This window comes from Mustela nigripes, chromosome 14 (genome assembly GCF_022355385.1).
Source record: "Mustela nigripes isolate SB6536 chromosome 14, MUSNIG.SB6536, whole genome shotgun sequence".
NCBI classification, from domain to species: Eukaryota; Metazoa; Chordata; class Mammalia; order Carnivora; family Mustelidae; genus Mustela; species Mustela nigripes.
The window spans coordinates 79,484,034-79,511,449 of record NC_081570.1 but is presented as its reverse complement, the minus strand read 5'-3'; the positions used below and the strand labels follow the sequence as shown (position 1 = coordinate 79,511,449).

At 38.6% G+C, this 27,416-nt stretch overlaps 1 protein-coding gene across 3 annotated transcripts in view; it reads right to left on the bottom strand.

Moving 5' to 3' along the window:
- The window catches only part of FNBP1L (formin binding protein 1 like), a 101,511-nt gene extending 86,572 nt beyond the window's left edge, over nucleotides 1–14,939 (bottom strand). The window contains exon 1 of one of the 3 annotated variants that reach the window (XM_059375430.1): nucleotides 13,251–14,939. In XM_059375430.1, the coding sequence (XP_059231413.1) occupies nucleotides 13,251–13,274 (24 nt within the window). In that variant the 5' untranslated portion in view covers nucleotides 13,275–14,939. The remainder of the gene's footprint in view (nucleotides 1–13,250) is intronic. The other 2 variants (XM_059375432.1, XM_059375431.1) reach the window with 2 other exon arrangements.
- Nucleotides 14,940–27,416: the final 12,477 nt, after the last annotated feature.

Here is a 27,416-nt window from a genome sequence, read left to right as displayed (position 1 = left end):
GATTGTGAACAGGGTGGGGGAGAAGTACAGTGAGGGCAAGGGGAAAGGAGAGAGAGAATCTTAAGCAGGCTCCGCATCCAGCCTGGAGCCCCACATGGGGCTTGCTCTCACGACGCTGAGATCATGACCTGAGCCGAAATCAAGAGATGAACGCCTAACCAAGTGATCAACCCAGGTGCCGCATCTATGCAATTTAAAAAAAAAAAAATCATTGAGAAAGTAAGAGGATCCCAAGAAAAAAAACAGAAAGACTGTGAGAATAAAAAAAAAAAAAAAAAAAAAAAAAGTACTAACAAGTTCACTGAAGGGAATGGAGGGAATAAATGGTGCTGACCTAAGTAACTTTGAAAATTAGGAGTCCATAGAAAGCGAGGGAAAAGGAACTGCATATAAGAACTGTACTCTAGTTGATAAAGTTGTTCCACAGAGGGCTACATGTTAATAACTTTGATATTGCTATACTACATCTATACTGAAAAGGAACAATCAAGCAAATGGATGGTGGCCAAAGGGAGTTGTCCCAAGTGGGAATTTCCAGATAAGCAAGAATGGGCTAGAAGAATACATATGCAAATCGACTGGTGTCAGAGATATCATTAAATATTTAATGTAGACACAGATTATTACAGAAATATTTATAGCTACAGTACACCTACAGAGCTTAGTATATACATACGTATTTCTTTGTTTTATCAGCTGAGAGAGAATAAAAGAATAAAATTGCAGTAACAACCACATCTACCACCTATATCTTGGTCTCTAATACCATTTTCCAATAAAAGGAACCAGAGCTCTTTGGAGAAATGGTTGGTTCTAGGACTGGGACAGAAAATACGCAAGAAAAGCCTGGACCATCTTACAGTCCAAAGAAGTAAAGTTGTTCTTTAAAAAAAATCCTTATTGGGGTGCCAGGGTGGCTCAGTTGGTTCAGCATCCAACTCTTGGTTTCAGCTCAGATCATGATCTCAAGTCCTAGGATCAAGTCCCATGGGATCAAACCTCATGTCCAGCTCCCTGTAGGTGGGGAGTCTGCTTCCCCTATCTCCCTCTCCTTCTGTCCCTTGCTGGCGCGCACGCACGCATGCACGCACGATCTCTCTCTAATAAATAAAAAAATAAATCTTTTTTTTTAAAAAGTCCTTAGTGGTGGAACGGTGTTATAGGGACACAGCAGCCAATGGCCAAAGCTGGAACAATCTGAGCAAAAAAAATGAAGTAGCATTGGATTATATCCTTGAATCCACACTGCTATAAACAAATGAGTAAATTAATAAATGGGGAAAAGATAAATTTTCCATGCAGAAGAATTCCAAATAAATTATGCAACTACTCCACCATAAAAAAGGGAGCATAACTCCCTTCTCTTTAAGTGTTGACTACAACAGTGACTTCCTCCCAAAGAATACAGTATAAAAAGAGGGGGAAAAAATAACTTTACAGTGAAGAAATCCAACAAACACTACTTCAGCCAAGTGAGCAAAATCACTATCAACTGTAATAAATTCTGTTGATACGTACATTTGAAATGATGTGATGATAATGGCACATGATCATATCCTCCTCAAAACCATAACCCCAGTCTGATCACATATAAAAACATCAAATTCCAACAGAGAAACACCCTGAAATATACCTGACCAAACCCTTCTAAATTCTCAAGGTCAACTACAAGGAAAGTCTGAAAAAAATGGCAGACAAGAAGTGCCTAAGGAAACATGACAATTAAATGTAATGTGGAACAGAAAGACATTAGGTAAAAACTAAGGAAATCTGGGGGTGCCTGGGTGGCTCAGTGGATTAAGCCACTGCCTTCGGCTCAGGTCATGATCTCAGGGTCCCAGGATCGAGCCCTGCATTGGGCTCTCTGCTCAGCAGGGAGCCTGCTCCCTCCTCTCTCTCTGCCTGCCTCTCTGCCTGCTTGTGATCTCTCTCTGTCAAATAAATAAATAAAATCTTTAAAAAAAAAAAAAAAACTAAGGAAATCTGAATAAACTATGGATTTTAGTTAACAATAATATACGAATATTCATTATTTGTAAGAAATGTACCATTCTAATGTAACAATTTAAAGAAAAGAAAAGCAAGTGCCAGTAACACCAGGCTGATGGTCTCTTTCTTCCTGGAGTCAATTTAATAGCTTGGTATTATATCTACATGACTAAGAAACCTGGGTCATTACAGGAGATCTTTATTGTTTCCAATATCCAGGAAAACTTTCTCCTCACAAAATAAACTTCTGCATTTCTATTTCAGTACCCCTTCCTCAGTCCTGGCAGTGCCTTCCTTCACTCAGCCTGAGGTTAGGTAAACTTCAACAAGCCAGGACCATCAATTCTGACCATTAGGCAAAACACCCATGTATTCTGGCAGGTGATGTCGCCAGGGCAAGGTATGGCAAACAAAAGGTGGGCTATAAACTCCAGTGAGACACAAAAGCCCTTCACCACCAAGCTCTTAAAATGACAGTGGGCCATATTAGACTCTGAAAGACCTCAACTCTAAAATACCTGCTTCAACACTTCTATTACTGCTTTTTCTTAACTCCCTTGCTATTTATCAAATAGCCATAAATAAATATGTATGCGTGTGTTTGCCTCTACAAAGCAATCATTAATTCACTGGGGACAGAAACCATAAATTCTGTACTTTTGGACACCTTCCACTTATTCAACTTTTTCCTTTCTAATAAAAACACTACTTTGTTCAGGTGGCAATGTGCCCAGTTTTGGACAGTGAGACCTAAGGGGAAGTTTGTTGTAGAAACTGGGAAAGCTTTTGTCTTCCTGACAAAGAGGCAAATATATTTAATGTTGTTCCTCTTTCTTTTTCTTACCTACCCCCCCCCTTTGGGGGGGGGGGGCATTAAAAACAGACATGATTTTTGGAGCTGCAATCTCCAACTGAGGTAAAGTCCAAAACAGTACTGAAAGTGCTAACCCAAGCCAGTGACTGCTCGAGTCACTGGCTTGGGTTACAAGATACAAGACTATCTTGTTGTATAAAACAAATAAAAATATTTGTTTAAGCACCTGTTTAAAAAAAAAAAAAAACAAGTTGTGGCCCCTAGCACCATAAACACCAATGATAAGTGTGACTTCAAAAGAAAGATACCTTCTGAGCTTTCACAATAGGACTGGAAAGGAGGTAGAAGATATGAACAATGCCAGGGGGATCTACTAAGCAAAAACCCTTAAAGGGATCAAAACTTCAAACAGCCCAAACCCTAAACTTAATAGGTAGGGCATATCAGAACTCAGTATGCCCTAATCTTGAGAGACATCTTTCCAGGATCCTGGGATCACAAAATATTTAAGGAAAGTCTCTAACATGAAAAACAAGAACCAAAACTAGCAAAAAGGGGGGAAAAGCAACTTAGAGGCTACCAATATTACGCAGGGATAAGAAAACTAAACACAATAAGACAAAAAAACCTATTTTGGGTATTCAAAAAGAACTAAGAGAAGATTAAGTAGAGGATGCTATGTTAAAAGTACATTCAGTAAAAAAGGGGTGCAGAAAAAAAAAAGTACATTCAGAAAATAGAGGCTCCTGGGTGGCTCAGTCAGTTAAGCATCCAACTCTTGATTTCAGCTTAACTCTTGATCTCAGGATCATGAGTTCAAACTCCACACTGGGATCCACACTGGGCATGGAAATTACTTTAAAAAGGAAATAAAAGGGAAAAAAGTACACTAAAAACAACAACAAAGAACAACTCTTAGAAACTAAAAACACAATAGCAAAATAATTAAAAACTCAATGTAACAATTTTCAGTTTCCAACAGTAGCAGACTAAGTTTTTTGGATCACCTATCACTATTCTAGTGGATTAACAACTTTAAAATATGGATAAAAATATATTTCAAAAATGTAAAGCATCAGAAGACAAGTCAAGATAACAAGGAATTACAAAGTCACAAGCAAAATATGAGAACTCAAAAAGAGGGGGAGAAAAGCATATAAGCTACATTTGATCTCAGGATGTTTGCCAATCCTGAAAATCAGGATCTTTGTTTTGGTAAAAAAGCATAAGATATGGGGGCAGAAATTAAAGCCCAACAACCACACAAAGGAATTTCTAGCCCTGAACTTGTTTTAAGATGGTCCCAGACTAGGAGTGACCCCAGGCACATAGAAGAAAACATAAATCCTATACATAACATAGAACACCACAAACTAACCATAAAGGATGACTGCCACACACAACATGTTAAATGAAAGAAGACAGATGAAAAAGAATATATACTGCATGAACATATACTCATGTGAAGTTTAAAAAACCTACAAAAGTAATCAAAGGCAATACAAGTCAGAATAGTGGTTACTTTTGGGCAGATATTTACTTGAAATGGCATGAAGGAAACTTCTGTATCCTGATCTTAAGGGCAATTACATGAGTGTGTTGATTTAAAAAAATTAATTTTGTACATATAAGATTTGTACACGTTAATGTATGAATGTGTCTGAATGAAACTTTTAAAAAATGAAGGTAAAAGAAGGTCATTTTCAGATTCAAAAAGTTAACAAATGTTGATTATATTTAGCCTTGGCAAACAGTACTAAAGATGTTAATTTAGTTCATGATCTAAGTCTAGAAAGCTGACTCAAAAGTTAGTTTGTATTTTTTTATTTTTTTTTAAAGATTTTATTTATTTGACAGAGATCACCAGTAGACAGAGAGGCAGGCAAAGAGAGAGAGAGAGAGAGAGGGAAGCGGGCTCTCTGCTGATCCCAGGACCCTGACATCATGACCTGAGCCAAATGCAGAGGCTTAACCCACTGAGCCACCCAGGCGCCCCTAGTATGTATTTATTCAGAAGCTATTTAAAATACCATAGCTGTTTCAGGTTGCCTGGGTGGCTCAGTTGGTTGGGTGGCTGCCTTCAGCTCCAGTCCTGATTCCCAGGTCCTGGGATCAAGTCCTGCATTGGGCTCCCTGCTCAATGGGGAGCCTGGGTCTTACTCTCCCTCTGCCCCTCCTCCTGCTTGTACTCTCCCTCTCTCTCTGTCAAATAAATAAACAAAATCTTTAAGAAAAAATACCATAGCTGTTTCAATAATTTTGATTTTTATATTTTTAATGGAAAAAAAACTAATCACCACTAACATTCATCAAGAATCTCTCAGAATCAGGGCACCTGGGTGGCTCAGTGGGTTAAAGCCTCTGCCTTCGGCTCAGGTCATGATCCCAGAGTCCTGGGATCGAGCCCCACATCGGGCTCTCTGCTTGGCAGGGAGCCTGCTTCCTCCTCTTTCTCTCTCTGCCTGCCTCTCTGCCTACTTGTGATCTCTGTAAAATGAATAAATAAAATCTTAAAAAAAAAAAAAAAAAAAAGAAGAAGAAGAAGAAGAATCTCTCAGAATCAGCACTTGCACTCACCAAAAACCAAGCTTTTATGTTTCCCTATTCATTAAGTCTCAGACAATTTACATTATCCTTACATGACCAAGAGAATGTTAACTCTTCTCATTTTCAGAATCCAAAGGGTCAGGGAGGCTGAGTGGCTGAGTGTCAGCCACTGTCGGCTAAGGGTATGATATCAGGGTCCTGGGAAGGAGCCCCACCTCAGGCTCCGGGAAGTCTGCTTCTCCCTCTGCCTCTCACATGTGTGTGTGCGCCCATGCACCCTCTCTCTCTAGTAATTAAAAAAACTTTAGAATCCAAAGGGTCATAAGATATGCTATCACTAAAAAATAACCATTTGTTCCCAAACAAGGAAATGAGAATTCCAAACCTAAAAGAGAAAAATTTCATATGAATAAGTACAATCAGTTTTATTTCCAGATTATAAAAACGATCCGTAAAGGGGCACCTGGCTGGCTTAGTCATTAGAGCATTGACTCGATCTCAGACTCATGAGTTCAAGTAAAAACAAACAAAGGATCCCTAAAGTTAAACAAAGATGTAAGAAATATACATGCTGGGGGAAAATGCCTAAATACCCTTAGTATTCAAAACATAATCTGCTGAGTTATAGTAATTCATTGATTTCCTCATTCAACAAGTATTTCAGTGCCTATTATATGCCCATTCCCTTTGTACAAATTAGGTATACAGCAAGGATACAGCAGGAACAAAACTGATGACTTCTACTCTGGAAACAAAATTATGGTGTGGGAAAAACAGGGAAATCTGACTCTATATAAACATTTATATTTTTTCAAACTACAACAAATGAGGCACTATTAAAGTCTGATGATTAGTTTTCTAATAAGAACTTAAGGAAAAATGGTTCCTAAGCCCCCCAAATTAATAACTAATCTGGATTCAATAGGCACATTCTACAAAAACTTTTATTCTTAGTATTCTAGATTTCTTTCTCTTGGGCTCTATACAAATTCTAAATGCTGAATCCTACATTACAAAAAGCAATCAGATACCATCTTAGAATGCCTTACAGCAGCTCCCTATGGTGTAAAAGAGGTGATTTTAAAGAACTAGTCAATAAAAATCATGTAAAAGTAATCACAGAATACAAATTATAGGAAAAAAGAAAAATGCTTAAAAGCACAGGTGACAATATTAAAATTAACTATATCAACAGATTTTTAAGCACAATTTGCAATTTTAAAGCATCTACCATTCAACCACCAATTAAAGGTGATACCTCAAAATATTCCAAAATGTCTTTATTATATGAGAAAATCACACATGAAGCTATTTCAGAGCAAAAGTGGTAGGATCAAAACTTACTACATTTACCAATGAACACCTCTTAGCCTCAGAAAAAGCACTGGAACTAAACTGATACGGAAGTAAAAATATTAACTCACAGATAAGGGAGAGAAGGGAAAACAGTATAAACAAACTGCAGAAATAACATATATTTTAAAAATACAGCTGGTATCAGGACCAATAACACTGTTAAAAGAACGAACACCCTTCAAATATTCTTGCAGAGGTGATAAAATCAATAAACTTTCACCTTTTATTACCCAGGGGGATTCTTCCTTCTGCCACCAAAGCATTCAGAAAGAAGAAATAATCCCTTCTACTAACACAAACTACAACTTCCTTCTGTGGAGTTTTATATGGTCTAAAAATCAAGTTTATTATACGCTAATAAATAAATAACACCCCACCCCCTTCTGCTGATTAATGTAAATCAAGCACTCAGCCAAATCAGCCTCTTAACCTGGTCCCAATCTACCCTGCATCACTACTTTCAGCCATCCCATATACTCAATTTCAAGCCAAACCTAACCACTATACTCAGGTCAATCCAACAAACATTTACTAAAGATCTGAGTAGCATCAGGCTCTATGCCAGGCAGTGTGCTGACAGGGAAAATACAGCAATGAATCAGACAATGATTAAGCAATGAATAAGACACGATCTCTGCCCTCTAGGAACTTGGGCAGCTATATGCAAAACCTTCCTTATTCCAAAGCCCATGCCAAGTATCTTTTTGTTATATCTGATATACATAGCTTGGACTAATACATGGAATAGCTTTTGTTTCCTATAAAACAGTATCTTTATATAATCTTTTCCCACTAGTTTTTAATACACTGTAGGTATAACTGTGTTCCCCAAAACAGAATTTTTCTTTTTTGCTGAGCTAAAAATGTTTAAAGACTGAAGACCAATAAGACAGCACTTGTAGGTGACATAGTTATAAATTACCATTCTCTTATTTTCTGCCTGCAAACAGGGGCTCATTTATAGGAAAAAGTAGGTAAAATAGATTTGTTTTTAAAAGATTTTATTCATTTATTTGAGAGAAAGTAAGCATGGTAGGGGGAAAGAAGAGGAAGAGGGAGAAGCAGACTCCCCAGTGAGCAAGGAGCCAGGACCACAACCTGAGCCACGGCAGATGATCAACCGATTGAGCTACCCAGGCACCCTGGTAAAATAGGTTGTTGTTTTTTTTTTTTTTTAGATTTTACTTATTTATTTTACAGAGAGAGAGAGATCACAACTAGGCAGAGAGGCAGAGAGAGGGGGGAAGCAGGCTCTCCGCTGAGCAGAGAGCCCCATGCGGGGCTTGATCCCAGGACCCTTGGATCATGACCTGAGCTGAAGGCAGAGGCTTTAACCCACTGAGCCACCCAGGCGCCCCGGTAAAATAGGTTTTTAAGTGTCCAGCCAAACTCACATTTTTAGACAGGGGGAGGAAGAAAGATTGTAACTGTTCCAAAATAAAGGCAGGGAAGGGGAGTGGAACTGAGTGGTTTAAGGAAGCAGCAAATGCAGAGGTCAAAGGCCATTCTCCAGCTTCCATCTTAATACAGTCAGGATAAAATGGTGGCATAAACAGGTGTCAAATTAATTCTCAGCCTCCTTAACTAAGAAAAAGGGCTATAATACAATGTTGAACACAACAATTTCTATCAACAAAATGGAATATAACATATTTATACTATGACTATTTTCCAAAGGTTTGAATGTACAAGAAATAACTATAACATAAAGTGGTAGTCCCATAAGAAAGATATTATCCAGAATGTGTACTCTGGAAAAAAGGTGGGGGGGTTCAGAGGAACTGATCAACAGAAGACATTCTGGACAGTGATGCAAACACAGAGGAGTATTTTGGAGTTAGGAAAGAATATCACCTTAAAATGACTCTGTTTCCTCACAGCAGGACTGATATTATAAACTTTCATAAATTTCACCATACATTCACAGTGCTTCCCCTTAACAGACGCTCAATAGTTACTTTACTGTTTAATTTAAGTTCTTACAGCAATTTTATGGTCTTTGAAAAAAGCAATATCATTAACATTGATTAACAAGGAGTTTTCATTGTCAAACTCCTCCACACGAGTGCATAGATTTTTTAAAAAACGTGAAGTAATGCTCAAGTCAATATTACAGAAATAGTCTAACCACAAGGACTGCAATGGAACTACACTTCTGTTTTCTAGACAAATCTATTAATGTGGTCCAACATTTCATCAGCTATATTTGTAGTCACATCACAGAACTGTAAGTCAGGTAAAGTCAAAGAACTCCCGTTAGGTCAGTTTTTCCCCAGCTGTAAAAGTTTTTGAACCAAACAGTAAACCTTAACTTCATAATCTTGGTTTCAACTTATTTGGACATTCTCAAACTGTTATCTAGACCACTTAATCTATCATCACCTACAAAGGCCTTCAGAACCATAAAGACTTCCTCCAGGATGCATTTTTTAATCAGTAATCAATATCCTAAGTAATGAACTATTAATTCAATTGGGCAAAACATGCATGATCACCTACAGGCATTGTTTTAGTCAGTGAAAACAAAGAGATTAATCCAGTTCTATACTCTAAGACTATTAAGTCTGGTACACTTACAGCACAGATTTTCATTTTTTTTTTAATATTTTATTTATTTACTTGACAGAGATCACAAGTAGGCAGAGAGGTAGGCAGAGAGAGGAGGAAGCAGACTCCCCGCCAAGCAGAGAGCCCAATATGGGGCTCAATCCCAGGACCCTGAGATCATGACCCAAGGCGAAGGCAGAGGCTTTAACCCACTGAGCCACCCAGGTGCCCCCAGCGCAGATATTAAATAAATGCTATAAGGACAAAGATAAAGAAGCATTAAGGGTTAAGACTGGGGGTATCTAATGAATCTATGATCCAAAAGAGCATGAGCAGGATGCTAGGGTGGCTCCGTCAGTGGAGCATCTGCCTTCAGCTCAAATCACAAGACTATAGGCCCAGGATCAAACCCTGAGTAAGGCTTCCCGCTCAGCAGGGAGTCTGCTGGTCTCTACCCCTCTCCCTGTTTTCACTTACACTCTCTCAAATAAATGAAATCTTTTTTAAAAAGGGAGCGTAAGTTTTATCAAATGCATTTAACTAATAATTTAATGAAAGTAACAATGGCTTGAAATTACATACTCTTAAAACTAAGGGCAAAAAGCACACAGATTAGGAAACTAAGGCATAAGAAAGGTTTGTAAGACCCAACAAAATGAGGCACCTGGGTGGCTCAGTCGTTAAGCCTCAGCCTTCAACTCAGGTCATGATCCCAGGGTCCTGGGATCAAGCCCAGCATCTGGCTCCCTGCTTTGCGGGAAGCCTGCTTCTCCCTCTCCCACTCCCCCTGCTTCTGTTCCCTCTCTCGCTGTGTCCTTCTCTGCCAAATAAAATCTTAAAAAATAAAATAAAATCTTAAAAAAAAAAAAAAAGACCCAACAAATTATGTCAGATTCGTCACCTCACTTCCCTCAGGGAGCAAATTTCTGAATAAATCATGATATGCATTTAATGTGTTCAGTCATATTTTTTTCGTATCTATATACACACAAACCATACACGGATTTTTTTTCTGGCAAAATTTGGTTTCTCAGACCATCATAAAAGTATCTCCTAATAAATAAAAAAAACTTATTGACTGAACACAGAACTTCTCCAACTCTAATTTTCTCCCTTGTAAAAGGGACTAATAATTATAAAATCTGATTTGTGAAATCACGGATTCATATTTGGCCTCTTTTTGATCCAACCATTCTTCCTGTGATAATTTTAAAAAATCAACACAATAAACAACACTTAAGATGCTATCTTATAATTAATTACATCGCAGCCTGAAGAAACAAAGACACTGTCATCTCTTTGTTTGGTATTACCCAGGACATAGAACCCAGAAGTCTCTAGCATATATTCAATGTTGAAATGCTCATTTGGAACACCTAAAGTACCTTAAACCAGAGCATAAATCTAGTACCAGTAAATTCGTATCCTCTCACAACCACACACAACAAAGTCTGACATAACCCATTAGTCTATCACTATTAGTTCTCCCCTAGAGTCAGTATAAAGTGGTTCTCTATTTTATTACTTTATTCTCAAATTTAACATAAGACTTAAGAAGCATTAAAATATCAATGAAACTCCAAAGAATATAAGAAAAAAACTTAAGATTCAGTGCATAACTGCATTCATCGTATTTTTGTTAACAACATGTTCCCATTAATTAAGCCTATGGGATAGTAACGTGATCCTAAACATGAAATAATTAGAACTGGTCTCTAAATTCAGAATTTCAAGAGAACTCTCCCAACCTCAAATTCCTCAATGACAAGAGCACAGTATAGGTGTTTGTTACAATCCACTGGAAGCACAATATCCTTATTCAAAACAGAACAGTAAAAACAGGAAGTCCAGTCAAAATTTTCTAAGGTCTCTTCTGGTCCTAACAATAGCCCTTTACACCAATTTCTATTTATTTAAGGTTTAAGCATCAGATGATACTAGTTGATCCTCTATCATTTAGCTTCTAACAAATATTTCCCTCAAATCCAAAAACCACTAAAAACTTTAAAACATGGTGCATTAAATTTTAAGAGGAAACTTAATTTAAAATCTTTTTTTCATAATTTTCAAAGACAATTTTTAGTTATCAGAAATTCCCATCTCTTCTACAGTTTACCTTTCCAAATTGCTGAGAAACGATTCAAATGCTGAAAGTAACCAAATTACGGGAGACACTGGGGGACTGCTAATCACTTCTGAATGTATATTCTTAAATTATAACTTAAAAAAACTTTTAAAAATCGCATTTTAATCTTCAGTAAAATACTGTTTCTCCTTAAAACTGTTTTTCTGTAGTATGATAGTGCTTCTTAAATCTAAAAGTTAAATCTAAATATTACTCTACTCTTCCTATGTGTACTTTAAAAGAAATATTCTGAGTACATTTTTGCTTCCTCTGAAACGTATCATTTAAAAGTATGTAAAAATAAAAATATTTTCTAATTATAAAAATGAAAAAGCTGTATCTACTTTAATTGATGATGCACTATAATCAATTACAAAATGTACAAAATCAAAGGGAAAAGACCAATAATGCCTGAGAATCTAAAGGGTTAAATTTTACATAATTCATTTACTATATAATCCTCTCTAATGTACGAACAATTAATGCTATCTAAGAAACGTGTGTCTGAGTTACTTTCTCTTGAGTAGTGTGTTTACAGACTGGGCAAACACTCGTCGGGAATGTTGCAGGAGATTCCTGGGCTGGCTAAGTGTTCTACTAGATGAACTCAAGTCTCTTTCAGTTCTAAGATTCCCAGCGTGTGAGTAAGAGGGGAAAAATAACCGAAGAAAACACATGCCCTTCAATTAACCAATCTACCTTCATTCGCATCCTAAATGCTCCCGTCGAGACCACGAAGTTCTTCCTCCCCTTTCTCTGGCTTTCACCAGACCCTCGCTAACAAAAGGCACGGAAAGTGCACAGGTGGGATAAAAAGGGGAGTGGCTGAAACCAAGCGGCTCTCGGGACAGCGCCCCCATGCCCCGGGTCCCTCCGCTGCACCTGAGAAATCACTGCCCTGCACACCTCCACCCTTGAGAAGCTGCATCGAGAGCGAATTCTCCGACCTATTACAGTCCACCCGCACCTTGGCCAGACACCGGGCATTGTCTGAAACCTTCAGCGCCCAAGAAAGGCGAGGAGAAAAGAAAGAAAACGGGGAGAACGATGGAAAATAAAGAACAGCGGAAGGGGAAGTAAAGCAATCGGGAAGCCGTACGCTCCTTTTGGCAAAATTGGCTTCCCCGTCGACCCATCAGTTTAATTTTGATTCCAAAAGCAAACCTCCACCCCACCCCCAGCCCAAGGTAGCAGCCGGGGATAGCCCAGCCGGAGTCCCCAAAGCCACGCGCTGGTTCGGGGCACACAGACAGCGAGAGGAAAATGGGTTTGTGGGCCGGGCCTGGCTGGCCGGAGGCCGGGCTCGAAACAAAGCCGCCCGGCTCCCCCTACCTGGGGCGAGGGCGGTGGGCGGCGCCTCGAGACTCCCAGCGCGGTCCTGGCCCGGCGACGCCCTCGCCCCGGGGACCCTTGCGGGAGCTGGGGGCCGCGGCAGGGCCCCTCCCCGCCCGGGAACGGCGCTACTTGGGGACAATGGACCCCCTCCCCGCCTCCGGGCGGAGAGATACAAAGGGAGAGGAGCGCCGCCCGGCAACGAGCCAGGCGTCCGGAAAGTGAAGACCGAGGAGAGACAGGGAAAGGGAGAGGGTGGCGGCGGACGCGGGAGCCCGCGGGCCGCTCCACCCGCCGTCCAAGGCGCTGCCCTCAGCCCCGCTGCAGCGACAGAGGCGGGAGCGCAGACCAGCAGCCACTCCACCCCGGCCGAGAGAGAAGAGGGGTCTGCACACAAAGAAGAGTGGAACCCCCGCCCTCCGCTAGCGCCAGGGGCGGGGATGGCCCCAAGGGCTCGGGCGCCGACGGTCAGCGGCGCCTGCCCAGCCCGCGCCCCTCGCGGGCCGGAGTCCGCGCGGGGCGCCCCTCACCCGGACTCACCCACAGCTCTGTGCCCCAGCTCATGGCGGAACTTGAGGCGACTCGGGCCGTCTGGCGGCTCGCTGTCCGTCCGTCTGTCGGATATGCCCTTAGTCTGTTCGACCTCCCACTGGCTGGCCGACGGGCTCGCAGCTCCGCCGCTCTGCCTCCGAAGGTGCCGCCACCGCCGGGCTCCCCAGTGAGTGAGAAAGCCGCGACTGGAGAAGCCGCCGCCGACGCCGCGTCCCCGCCTCCCGGAGCCAGCAGGGAGGGGGCCTGGGCCGAGGGGAGGCGGGACGCGGAGAGGGGAGGGGGGCGGGGCGCGATGCACCCTGGGATCGTGGCGGACCCGCGCTCGCCGGGCCTCCGCGGGCAAATCCCCTCGCGTAGGGGTCTTCCACGTTGCTGGTTCCGGGGCTAGGTCTCTTCCCGCCTGCCCCTTGCGGCTCGGACAATTCCACCGCCGTCCGCCACTCGCATCTGCGTCTCCAAGGTGGAAGGGAGAGAAGGGAAAGACGCCCACCGCCCTTCTCTACCCTGAGACCCCTTAGATGAGGCAACTCCAGTTACCCTCCCTTCCTGCCTCTTGCGCCCTCCACCCGGGAGAAATCCTGACATAGATGCCTTCTACAAATCCTTGGGTTTACGTAGTCGGACCTTTGTGGTAGGTTTTTTTCTTTAAGTCTTGATTGGTAAGGTGATCTTGGGAATCACCAACATGTGTAGAGGTTGAACGTCAAATGTGAAAGCAACGTGCCCCGATTCTATTTTTAATAAAACATTGCAATTTTATAAGTTCTGTCAGGAAATCGCAAGAGGCAGATCTTTCAGCATTCATTTTGGAATGTTGCCATAACAAGAGATGAAAGACCTGGACCAAGGCGAGGCGAGCTGTCACCTGCAGGAAAGAACCGAGCTTGCCCCAGCGGTGGGTTGTCCCCGCGGAGGAATGGGCACCTCGTCTGTGGGATCTGAACGGGATCCAGATTCCTCTCCGGTAGTGCAAAAGAGCCTCTTGGAACTTCAGGGACCTCTCACTCAGAATATGGGACTCTTGGAGGCAGGTCCACCATTTCCTTTTTCCTACGTGGAGTTAATTTCCCGGCCTTTCTGAGCAATCATTAACTGCAATCAGCCAGTTTGGCGGGTACTATTAGATACCAGATACACTTAGCAGCTCCTAACATATGCTTTAGCATTAATTGCTGGTCTCCTAAACACACACACACGCCTCAGTCCAGTCACTAGCCCAGTACTCCTCAGTGTTATGACAGCTGAGTGTCTTCAAGTTCTCCAAACCGGAGTGTCAGCATTTGAAACTCCTCCCCTTCTACGGCCTGCTCAGGTGCCCCAATCTCTTCCGTTTCAATCCTTGTCCTTGCTTGGATGTGATCCCTTTTGGGGTGAAGAGGCAAATAACCTGTGCCTTCCTGACAGGCCGCCATTCTTGCTGAATTCTTAGCCTCCTTTCTCGGAATCCAGCTTGAAGTACACAAATACTCTCCTCCAATGGCCAAGTTTTAAATGCTTAAGTATACCATTCAGTGAAAAGTATGTAAAGCAGTGACTGCACACTTTCTTTTTCCAATATTTTTCTATACTGCCTCTGTTTCAAATAAAATTCCTTCAATATTACTTGTATCACCTAAGGCAGCTATCCATTTCTCCTCTTCCTTCCTCTCACTCCCTAGACATCATGAATGCATTTAGCAATTACAAGTAAGATTAGTAATGGAAAATATAGTTATAAAATGGATGTCTCATTATTCAGAACCATTCCAATACTAAGGTTTACTGTATCTAAATATTGTCATAAAAGTTAAGACATGTGGAGCCAAATTTAAGCCAAAATTGCATGCTTTCCCTTTAAAAAGTAAAATAATCTACCATTCACATTGAAGATTATCCTTAACTATACTGTTAGACAATTTCCCAAATGAACATGAAGTCTTATCTCCTAGATGAACACTTTTCTTCTCCCGAAGTTTCTGAACAGAACTCCACACTTAGAACAATTCATTTCTCTCCAGAAAGTTAGATTTTCTGCCAAAAATTTCAAGGAAAATTTCCATTATACTACATTGCTATAAAATTTAAACATAATTCATATAACCAACTTAAATTGATATTTTAAATAATTATTTGTAACTTGCAAATTTTTATATTAAAATTCACTATTTACTTCAACAGTCTTTAGGCAAAATGATTAAAAATTGAAAACTATCACAAATGAATAAGTATGTTTTGTGTTATATTTTGTTATAAAAATAATAAAGATTAATCAGCTTCCAAAGTATTCCTTTCTATAACCAATCTCTAAAATAGTATAGGTACATTTTAGCAAACAAACATCTAGAGGTGTTTTACACACACATATATAGTCACACACAAATATTAGTATGGCAGTTCATAAGAATGTTGTGGGGTTTTGTGTTTATTTTTTGTCCGTTTTTGTTTTTTTGAGAGTATAGGGACAGGAGAGCTGAGGGAGAGGAAGAGAAAGAAACTTAAGCAGTCTCTATGCTCAGCACAGAGCCTGCTGCCTGGATCTCAGGACCCTGAGATCACCATCTGGGCCGAGATCAAGAGTCAAATATTTAATTATACCACCCAAGCACCCAAGAATGTTGATTTTTGACATAAACAGAATCCTCTAGGTTTTAAGTTATTCATATATATATATATATATATATATATATGATTTTTTCTTTATGGACCCATGACAAGGCACTCTTGAACAGTTCAAACACATCATTTTTCTCTCTAAAAAAGATAAAACAAAACTTTGCATCTTGAAAGCAAAATCACTTTAGTATAACAGCAGCTTATTATTTTATGTCAGATGCTACTACCCCCAAGTCTTATTTTGCATCATTAAGGGATACAAAATTCTGTCAAAGCAATTATCTTACACCTTTTTGCTATTTGACCTATTTTGGTAATCTATTATCACAGAGTTTCTGTTTCTGCTACAGTTTTTATAAGGTAATCAACACTAAGAAGGAATGGAGGAAATAATACTATTTTAGCTTTCTCCACATAGTTTTGGGTTTTTTTAAGATTTTATTTATTTATTTGACAGACAGAGATCACAAGTAGGCAGAGAGGCAGGCAGAGAGAGAGGAGGAAGCAGGCTCCCTGCTGAACAGAGCCAGGGCTCAATCCCAGGACCCTGGGATCATGACCTGAGCCCAAGGCAGAGGCTTTAACCCACTAAGCCGCCCAAGCGCCCCTCTCCACATAGTTTTACAATGCAGCCACTCTACTGAGTAAATTTGAAAGAGCTCAAATTACACAGACTCATTAGCAATTTTAAAAATAATTACACTGTATTATTACTTTTTATTAATTATGGAAAATAATTTTTATTGAAATTTCTCTTCAGGCATATATTTGAACTCTGCTCTGTGATAAGCCATTGAAGTGTTACATTTTCTTTTGCGTATTTTTATCTTGTATTAATTCAAATGTAATTTCCCTTTATAGTTTCTTGATTATAAACATTTAGCTGATGCTCTTTCTAGTTTCAAATTTTCCCTGCATGAATTCCCTTATTAAGTCAGATTGTAAAAGACAATTCTTCACTGCTGCATTCTGGAATATAGAATAATTTACTAGCCCAAATACATCAACCTTCAATCATAAACCAGTCTCTTGTCTTAAACCTAAATTTTTGCAAAAGTTTTTTCCATATATAAAGTTAGTAATGTGAAGTGTTTTCAAAGAAAAAGGTAAAACTCTATATCAACACCTTGAATATGGAAAGCTATTCTCAACATACATGTATCAATGTCCCACTAATATATGGCTACCAATCATATAGAATTTCCGCTGTTGAAAGGAAATCTCTAGTATAAACAATAGCAACTCCTTTCTTTCCATTTAAGTGTCTTAAGATTATGTCTTAAAATTATAGAAAGTGTCCACAAATAGAATCATTATCAACATAGGTAGGCCAGAACAATCAAGCTAAAACTATTTTAGGAAGAATATCAAGACGATGTACTTGGTAGCTCCATTTTAATGCTTTGAATGGAGAACCACAGTAGAAGCAAGATCATGCCAGAATGCAGATCCAGGCCAGCCAAATGAAGAATGGCACTGACCAAGTTAATAGTCAGCACTGCCTGCTGTATTGCCAATTTTCCTAACCAAAATTTTGGCAGAAATTCAAAACTTCGAGAGGATAGTTCAAAAATGGCTCACTGAAGAAAAAGAAAGAAAACCACCTACTGTTTTGTCTTTGGAGATTCTGCTGTCCATTACTGAATCTAGTTGAAGCATTTTATCTACTTGCTCTTATGAAACCTGGCAAAAAGAAAAAAGTAAAAAAACAAAAAATGGAAAATTTTATGTAAATCAAATGGAATAGATTTGTTTAAAGAGGTAACTCATTTCCAATTTTCTATGATGATTGATTCTTTCCCACCATTATTACAGAACATGTGACTTGAAAAGCATTTAGGTGTTTATTTAGAGCAAATTCTCTTTAGAGTCAGGAGACCTTGTAGAACAAAAGTTACATACAGGTTTCTTCAGGTGATTGGTGCACCTTCCCAAATCCATTCAAAATTTCCATTAATTAAACTCTTAAAGAATTCATTTGTTTTGTTTTTATTTTTTTGTGGGGGTTTTTGCCTGTGTTGACAAATTTAAAAACACTTCAATTAACAAAAAGAACACCTCGTTCTCTATTTTCTTTTTATGAAATTCAATCAAGTATATCATATATACTTGTAGAAATAAAAACAGCTTTTACAGGCTCACAAGAGCCAACTGTTAAGTTTTCAGGAGTTTTGCAAACACATTGTTAAAAACGTTGGGGGTGCCTGGGTGGCTCAGTGGGTTAAGCCGCTGCCTTCAGGTCAGGTCATGATCCTGGGGTCATGGGATCGAGTCCTGCATCGTGCTGCTAGCTCAGCAGGGAACCTCCTTCTCTCCCTGCCTCTCTGCCTGCTTGTGTGCACTCGATTGCTCTCGCTCTCTCTCTCTGGAAAATAAATAAAATCTTAAAAAAAAAAAAAGTTAACTCAATATCAATCATAGTGAAAGTACTTCCACCATGGAATTGGCAAATGCTAAAAATCAGGGCTGTCTTTTCCCTTGAAGAAGGGATTGTTAAACATCAGCACACCACTGTTGAAAGTCTATACAGGTTAACATTAAGGGAAATGAAAATTTACCTTTAGCTACTAAGGAGAACAATTCTGGAATGGAATGATGAATTTTAATTTTATTGACTCCATTCAGATGTATCTGGGATACTAGGTTCTAACATAACTTTTCCTTCATTTCCTGTGTAACAGAATCATACCCATCATGGTAATCATTGTTTCTGCTGTTTTCCTATTTGGATTCCAATGTTTGTAAATCTTCGTCATTTGATATTTACTATAGCATGTTATTTATTTACTAAAAAGTCATAAGTAACAAATTGTTTCCTCTATACCAGGATATTATGCTACCTATGACTCAATGCTTAATATTATTTTTGTTGGTAATAAAGATGATTAAATAATCAGTAATGAAAACTTACCTCTAGACTGATTCTCTTCATCCTTGTCAAACCCAATTGGCTAAAATTTTAGTGCTGATTTTAAGGACCAAAATACCCCAGATTTTAGATACCTTAAGTTCTTTAAAAGTTACATAATCTACTATATGTAAACTAATGTAAGTTTTTATTTTAATGACCATTGCATTGTAACAATACAGTTTTTACCCCTTAAATAAAACAGCCAAGTTAAAGCCACTTATTTTGAAATAAGCCAACAGATAACCAATTTCTTGTTAAACTATTAGAATTTGACTTTATCCTGAAGGGCCTGGTCATATAGCTATAATCTAGGTCATCTCTAATACAGCGCATTCTAGAGAGAATTAGTTGGAGTAGCTTCCTATAAATCAAAATTTCCCGTAGAATTGCTAGATTTAGCAAATAAAAATACAGGACTCCCAGTTACATGTGAATTTCAGTTAAATGTGAATTTCTAAATATTAAATAGGACATACTTATACTAAAAAATTATTTATTTGTTGCTATCCGAAACTTGAAATTTGAGTTCAACTGAAACTCCTGTATTTTATCTGGCAACACTAAGTATTCAGGATAATCTTAGATTAAACACCAGAAATAAGGAACTCTTAAACTTGAATTTTGGCCATGAGTCTGAGGGAGCTGGTGAACACTTAAAATTGGATATAAAAGATTTTTAGGATCGCCTGGATGGCTCAGTAGGTTAAGCATCTGCCTTTGGCTGGAGTCAGGATCCCAGGGTCTTGGGATCTGGTCCAGCATTGGGCTCCTTGCTCAATGGGAGCCTGCTTCTGCCTTCTGCTCCTCCTGCTTATGTTCTCTCTCTCACAAATAAAAAAATATTTTAAAAAAATATTTTTAATAGATACATCTGGAGCATTTCTTGAGAACAGAAACATAGCTTTTATCTGTAGCTTTTTAAAAAAAGATTTATTTATTTATTTATTTATTTGACAGAGATCACAAGTAGACAGAGAGGCAGGCAGGGTTTTGGGGGGCGGGGAGCAGGCTCCCCACCAAGCGGAGAGCCTGATGTGGGGCTCGATCCCAGGAACTTGGGAATCATGACCTGAGCCAAAGGAGGCTTTAACCCACTGAGCCATCCAGATGCCCCTATCTGTGGCTTTTCATGAAGAATTTGTGCCTGAGAAAGTTCAGAACAATGGGTAGAAGATGCTATCACTTTTGTTTAATAGAGATAGGAACTTTCTGCTGTGTGTTTATATGCACAGAATAACTCTGAAAGGACACACAAGAAGTTAGAAGGAAGGGTTACCTCTGCAGGGGAGAAAAAGGGAGACTGGAGTGAGAAGTCTCACTTTTCACTGCTCTTCTTTTATACCATTTCCACTTAATTTTATTATATTGCCAATGTATTACCTATTTAAAAGGAGTTATAATTAAAAATAACAGTGGCTAGGCCTTACTCAAAGCCTGAAGTCAGAATTTCTAAGTTTCCAGTGGTTGGGCCATGATATTTGTATGTAGTTGTGTCTCATATTTTTAATATGAGATATATTTTGATTATTTTTTTAAAAGATTTTATTCATTTATTTGAAATAGAGAGAGCCCAAGCTGGGGAGAGGCAGAGGGAGACGGAGGAGCAGGCTCCCCATCAAACAGGAAGCCCAATGCAGCGCTCGATGCCAGGACCCTGGGTCCATGACCTGAGTCAAAGGCCCACTCCTAACCAACTGTGCCACCCAGGCACCCTTGATTATTCATCAAAATCACACACATACTGTTCTATGGCATTTGCCAAAAAAACAACGAACACAAACATACACACTCCACACTGACACAAATACCATCCTTTATATCTCGGAGGAAAGACCCAGAAAATGAATGACTCACTTCAAGCTACACTGGAGAGATTCTGTTTAGAACTGATAGGGAGTGAGTCAAACCAGTCCACACTCAGGGATAGGGAGACAGGAAACTGCTCAGTGTTTAAGTTGAAGGCTCAGGAATATGGACTCCTAATTAATGTTTTTGGCCCCTAGAGTATACAATGGGGGTAACTGAGCAGTTGCTTGTACCTCTATTAAGTAACCTGCCTTTTCTGCACTTCTAGTGGGTGAGGCCAGGAGTAGCAAGGACCTGCCACTCTCGGAAATTCTTGCTGGCATGGTAGGAGTTTGCCCACGTGCAAAGAGACAGCCCCACCTGTTCACAATTTACCTCATCCTACCCACTACCCAGCAAACATCTTTCAGTATTCATGGACAGACTACAGTTCTTCAGGATTTAATCCATTGCCCCTAGCTAAGTGTGCAGAGCACTGCCTGAGTTGTTTGCCTCAGGTCAATCTCAAGAAACCGTGTCTCTTCTCCTCTCACGCTTCTCTCCATTTCTGCAAACGTGGCAGCGAAGAATTTTTTCATAGGTAAATATATAATTTGGCGGGGGGAGTTTACTTCCCGTTTTTAGTGTTCTATTTCTGGTCCATTGTGTGCAGAGGAAAGGAATGCCACAAATGACTAGACTGCATCACAATTTATGCAAGGCATTTGATTTCATTCACAAAAACAGCTCTAGCCATTATTATGAACCCATATGGTAGAAAAGGGTGCCTGGTGTTCTTTCATTGAGAGTAGTCCTGGAGCTTCTTGGAAATTCATCTTCAGCCTCCAAACTGGGTAATTTCTGAGATCATTATGACTATTTCACTTATTCTTTGGAAGAGGGAGATTCAATTTTTTCCTCAGTAATACTAAGTATTTTGTTTGTTACAAGGATCCAGATGGGGGCGCCTGGGTGGCTCAGTGGGTTAAGCTGCTGCCTTTGGCTCAGGTCATGATCTCAGGGTCCTGGGATGGAGCCCTGCATCGTGCCCTGCATCGGGCTCTCTACTTGGCAGGGAGCCTGCTTCTCCCCCTCTCTCTCTGCCTGCCTCTCCGTCTACTTGTGATTTCTGTCAAATAAATAAATAAAATCTTTAAAAAAAAAAAAAAAACAAGAATCCAGATGATTATCCTAAAATCCTTTTTTAATAAAAAGACATTTTTAATAAAATGAAATATTAAGGATCTGTGAATTTTTTCAACCTTCATGATATGGCCTCAAACTGTCTCGCCCCGTCTCCTACCATTCTGCCATTACTCCCAAACTCCATCATATCCAAATGCACTTAGTTCCATTACTGCCTAGGTACCCCTTCATGCCTTGGTACATGTGTTCCTCTCTGTCTGGTTAACTCACATTCTTGAAGACTGACTTCACATGTGATGGGTCCGAGAAGCCTTTTGTGAATCTTCCTTTCCTTCTTCTTTCCTCTCCTGACATTGACTTGGTGTTCCTTGATATGTTCTTACTGTTCTCAGTACCTACATCTAAACAGATAATTCAAGTAAGTCTTTTTACTTGTCTGTTTCCTCTGAGCTCAGGACTATTCCTGGCTCAGAATAGGTATCCAATTAATATTTAATAAATAAAAATGAAAGGTTCTCAAATAATAAAACAAAATTCACCTTCTACAGAGCCTTAGGGTTGACAATAGATGTAAGGAAATCATATTTCTAGGACTGATTTTCAGATTATTTTATATCAAATGCTTATATCCTGTTCTTATTTGCTTCCAAATTGCCAATAAACTAGAATTAAAATGTGATTTAAAAGAAATCTTAAAATGAAAACTATTTATAAAATGATGTTCTTAATTGTACTTTTTTGTACAGAGAAAGAATTGGTAGGAGCTAATTATTTTAGATTTGTAAAGTGCACAGAAACTTTTGTACATTTTTAAAAATGAATAAATTCTCCCAAACTTGAAAGTTATTTTAAAATTGCATGTAAAAATGGTATCAGTTAGTTACCCTTTTAAAACTTGTTCAGAAATACAGGTCAAAAGAAACTCTTTACAAATTAGTAAAAAGATTTCAGAAAAACCAAAGCAACCATGACAGCCACTTTCCTGGCAAAAGATCAGCAGAGGTGAGTTAAGTGTTTTGTTTTTTAAGATTTTATTTATTTATTTATCAGAGAGCACACGCGCGTGCACAAGCAGAAGAGCGGCAGAGGAAGAGGGAGAAGCAGGCTTCCTGATGAGCAGGAAACCAGAAGCAGGGCTCCAACCCAGGGCCCTGGGATCACAACCTGAACCAAAGGTAGACACTTACCCAACTGAGCCACCCAGGCACCCCTAAGTGTTTATTAAAGAGTGAATAATCCACAAAAAGGAAGTGAGCTTAAGGTTTTTTTTGACCTATGGAGAAAGTCAATTAAATTATGACTCCCAAACTTCTAATCTAAACATTTTATCTTTAGCTATTTGTTGTTTTCCTGAAGAACGATACTTGCAGATATATAACATAATTAATCAATACAACATATTTTAATATATTTAAGTACAAGAGATAATTTGGCAAAACTTAAATAGAAACATAGCCAGATAAGGCCATCTGTGAAAATACATAATCACAAACTCAAGAAGTAGTAAACAAGTTAATCTACATTCAAGTATAAAAGTTATAAAGTACAGGAATAATTTTAGAATATAACACCTCTTGTTTAAAACCACACGATTAGATTTTTTAAATTACAAATCTTTTGAATGTCTGGGAACAGTATTCATGGTTGGTTTGAGGTGTTTTTCATCTTTAAAAAATATATATTTTTTATTGATTTATTTAACAGAGAGACAGAGAGATCACTAGTAGACAGAGAGGCAGGCAGAGATGGGGGGAAGCAGGCTCCCTGTGGAGCAGACAGCCCGATGTGGGGCTCAATCCCAGGACCCTGAGATCATGACCTGAGCTGAAGGCAGAGGTTTAACCCACTGAATCACCCAGGTGCCCCAAGGTGTTTTTCATCTTTTTCCAAGGCTACTATGAAGAGGTAAAAGACGAAATACTTGATTTTATATTGTTGCGTTTGTTTTCAAACCATTGAATGTGTTCATGTTTTTCTAACTTGATGGTAACACCTTCTCAGGTTTGGATCAGATCAGTCACAAGGCAGATTAATACCAGCTTTGAGATTGATTGACTTTAAAGTGTCACCAGGATCATCTCTAAGCTATATAATCTGCTTAGCTTCAAGCAAATTGTTTATCTTTTACTTTAAATTCCCTTACGAAAGGAGAGTTTTAAACTCTCAGAAAATGCAATACCTTTGGAATAATGATGAAATTATCCCCTGTTATAATCAAATGTGTTTATGTTTTGTCAAAGCCATGCAACTGTTTATATATTAAAGGATTTTACTTTTATTTTTAAAAGATTTTATTTATTTATTTGACAGACAGAGATCACAAGTAGGCAGAGAAGCAGGCAGAGAGAGGATGAAGCAGGCTCCCCGCTGAGCAGAGAGCTCAATGCTGGGCTTGATCCCAGGACCCTGGGATCATGACCTGAGCTGAAGGCAGAGGCTTTAACCCATTGAGCCACCCAGGCGCCCCTATTAAAGGATTTTAATGGGATTTTTTAAATGACATTTTTTCCAGAAAAACTCTACCAAAGGATGAACTTTGCTAAATATGGTTATGTTCTACTTTAAACAAACCTGATAGAGCTTTTAAAAATCTGAACATAAAACACCCATTTTGGCACTGAAGAGTAGGAAAGCTATAGCCTCTATCAAATGGTGCTCAATCAACTGGATACCCATATGGAAAAATAAATCTTGACCTCTACCTCTTATAATTCATAAGATTCAATCCCAGGTAGATTTTAGTTCTAACTATGAAAATTAATAAAGTGAAGCTTCTAGAACATATTATGAGAGATTATCTTCATGATGTGATGTAGGCAGAAATGAGTTAAATGTGATACAAAAAAGCACTAACCATAAAGGAAAAAATTGGCAAATCAGTGTTCATTAGTATTTCTCAAAAAGTGCTTTTGAGAGAATGAAAAGAAAAGCCCAAAACAGGAGAATATATTAGAAATACATATATCCAACATAGGACTCACATTGAGAATATGAAAACTACAAAACAATAAGATAAACCACATGACAGAAAATTGGCAAAATACATGGATCAGCACTTCACATAAGAAAATATTCAGGGGCTCCTGACTGGCTCAGTTGGTAGAACATCTGACTCTTGACCTTGGGGTCATGAGTTTGAACACCATGTTGGATGTACAAATTACTGAAGAAAAAAAAATTCAAATAGTCAGAAGTCAGGATAATGTTTATCTCTGGGGAGAAGGAAAAGGGTGATGATTAGGAGGACGCACAAGAGGGTCTTTTGAGATGCTGGTAATGTTCTCTCATTTTAGATGAAGGATGTTTAAACAGGTGTTTTCACGTTGTGATGATCTTCAAACTGGAGATACTTAGATTTATGCATTTTGTATATATGTTACTCATCAATTTTTAGAAAGTTAATTTTTAAAAGAATTTTTAATAGAAAAAAGCTGATCTCTTGAAGGGGATACTTATGTACCTTGAAAAATAATTCTGCTTTCCAGAAGGAATGCTGGATCATTTACAATGTCTGACAATTTTCACTGAACTTTTCAGAAACTTAGCCATTGAATAACGTTAACTCAAACACATGCAAAATCCTTATTAAACATAAGGTAGGGGAGTTTAATCATTGCATTGGTTTTGACTGCCATCTAATGGCGAGAATGCTGCCTTGTATAGAAGCAAAAAGAACTGTCCCACCAGTGAGCAAAAGAACATTGACTTTGGCTACAGTTTGCAGGACTGTTTTTCTGTACAATTTATTACTTGCAGATATTAGGCAAATCTTTGGACATGATGCAAATATTTAGGTGTACTATTAGGACGTGCCAATATTAGAACATGATGTAAATATCATTACATTCATTTAAGATGGTTAAATCTGAAATAACACCAAATTTTCCATTTCTTTGCATAAGAACTTCATGACTTTATTACAGTTTTTACTCTGTCTCTCGACCAGACTGTATAGTCTTTATAGATCACAGCCCACTTAGTACAGCAAGTATCAGGCAACAACACAACATGTATTTCTGTTACCATGAAAATATAAAAGGAGAAATAGACTAAATATGAGTAATTCAATTCTTTGAATATAAGCAGTGCTCAGTACAAAACATTGGATTCATGTACCACTTTAAGAATCCTCCTTGTGCGCTAGCTTTTCAGTTGGATTTTCAAAGCAGAGGCCTACGTGGCCTGTTGCTATTCATCTGACATGCACTATGTTAAAATCTATGACTAAAAGAAAAAGGTAGAAAATACTTAGGTGAGAATTCTAGGTGAGAATAAGCCCTTTCGAACCTCAAGTGTTAACTAGTTATTTTTGAAAGCAAAGAATTTCCCTAGGCAGAGTCTTCTGAAAGAAGCTTTAATATGACTATCACCCTTTTAACAACTTCCATGGAAAACTGAAAAATAGAAAGAAATTGAAAAAGAGGAAGTTTTGGTTATATTTCTCTGGCACCCTGTTCCTGATCAAATCTCGTTTGATTACGAAGAAACCAAGATGAACACAGTTTCACCTCTAGCAAAATGCCCCAACCCCTTGTACTATGTTTAATCCAAGCAGAAATTAAAAAGTGGTTTTTTGTTTGCTTATATTAAGAGATTTATTGAGGTATAATGGAATATTATAAACTGCACATTTAAAAATATTTATTAATCAAATACATTATATATTATGATAATATCATAATATGTGTATAATTAATATATTAATTAAATATATAATTAAATCTGTATCTATCACAGCAATTAAGTTAATAAATATATCTATCACCTCCAAAAGTTCCCTCATGACCCTCTGTAACCCAAACCCTCCTCCCTCTAATCTGCTCTGTTCTTAGGCATCCATTCATTTGCTTCTCATCATTATAAATAAATGTGTGCTATCTAGAGTTTTCCATAAATGGAATCATGATGTATGTACTCTTTACTGTTGTACTCCTTTCATATTGCAATTATTTTGAATTCATCTCTTTGATGCTATATAAATTGCTAGTTCCTTTTTATTATTGAAGTGTTCCATTGTATGGGTATACTACAATTTATTTATCCATTCATGTTGATTGACAGGTGTTTTGATTTACAAATAAACTACTTGTAAATATTACTAATAAAGCTACTATGAACATTTGTGTAAAAGTTTGTGTGCTTTCATTTTTTTCTTTGCAGTGATTACATAGAAGGGTTCAGCAGGCTGAATAATGACTATAGCCAAAGAGGTATGTCCTAATCCCCAGAACCTGTAAATATCTTACCTTATACAGGAAAAGTTACTTTGAAGGTGTGATTATGTTAAGGAATTTAGAATGAGGAGATCATCCTGATTATCCAAGTAAGCCCAATGTGATCTCAAACATCTTTACCAAAGGGAGGCAGTAGAGTTAGTCAGACAGAAGATGAAGTGATGGTGGAGCAGAGGACAGAGAGAGAAATTGGAAAAAGAATTTATGCTGTTGGCTTTGAGGATGGAGGATGGGATCATGAGCCAAGGAAGAACCTAGAAGGCGAAGAAATGAATTCTCTGGAGCCTCCAGAAGGAACCAGACCAGCCAATACCTTGAGAATTACTTTGGACTTCTGACCTCAAAGAGTGTAAGATAATAAATGTATATAATTTTAAGTCACTGAGTTTGCGATAAACTGTTACAGCAGCAATAGAAATAATGTAGTAGAATGTATTTGCTAGGTCATATAGTAGGTCTGTGATTAACTTTCTTTTTTTTTTTTTT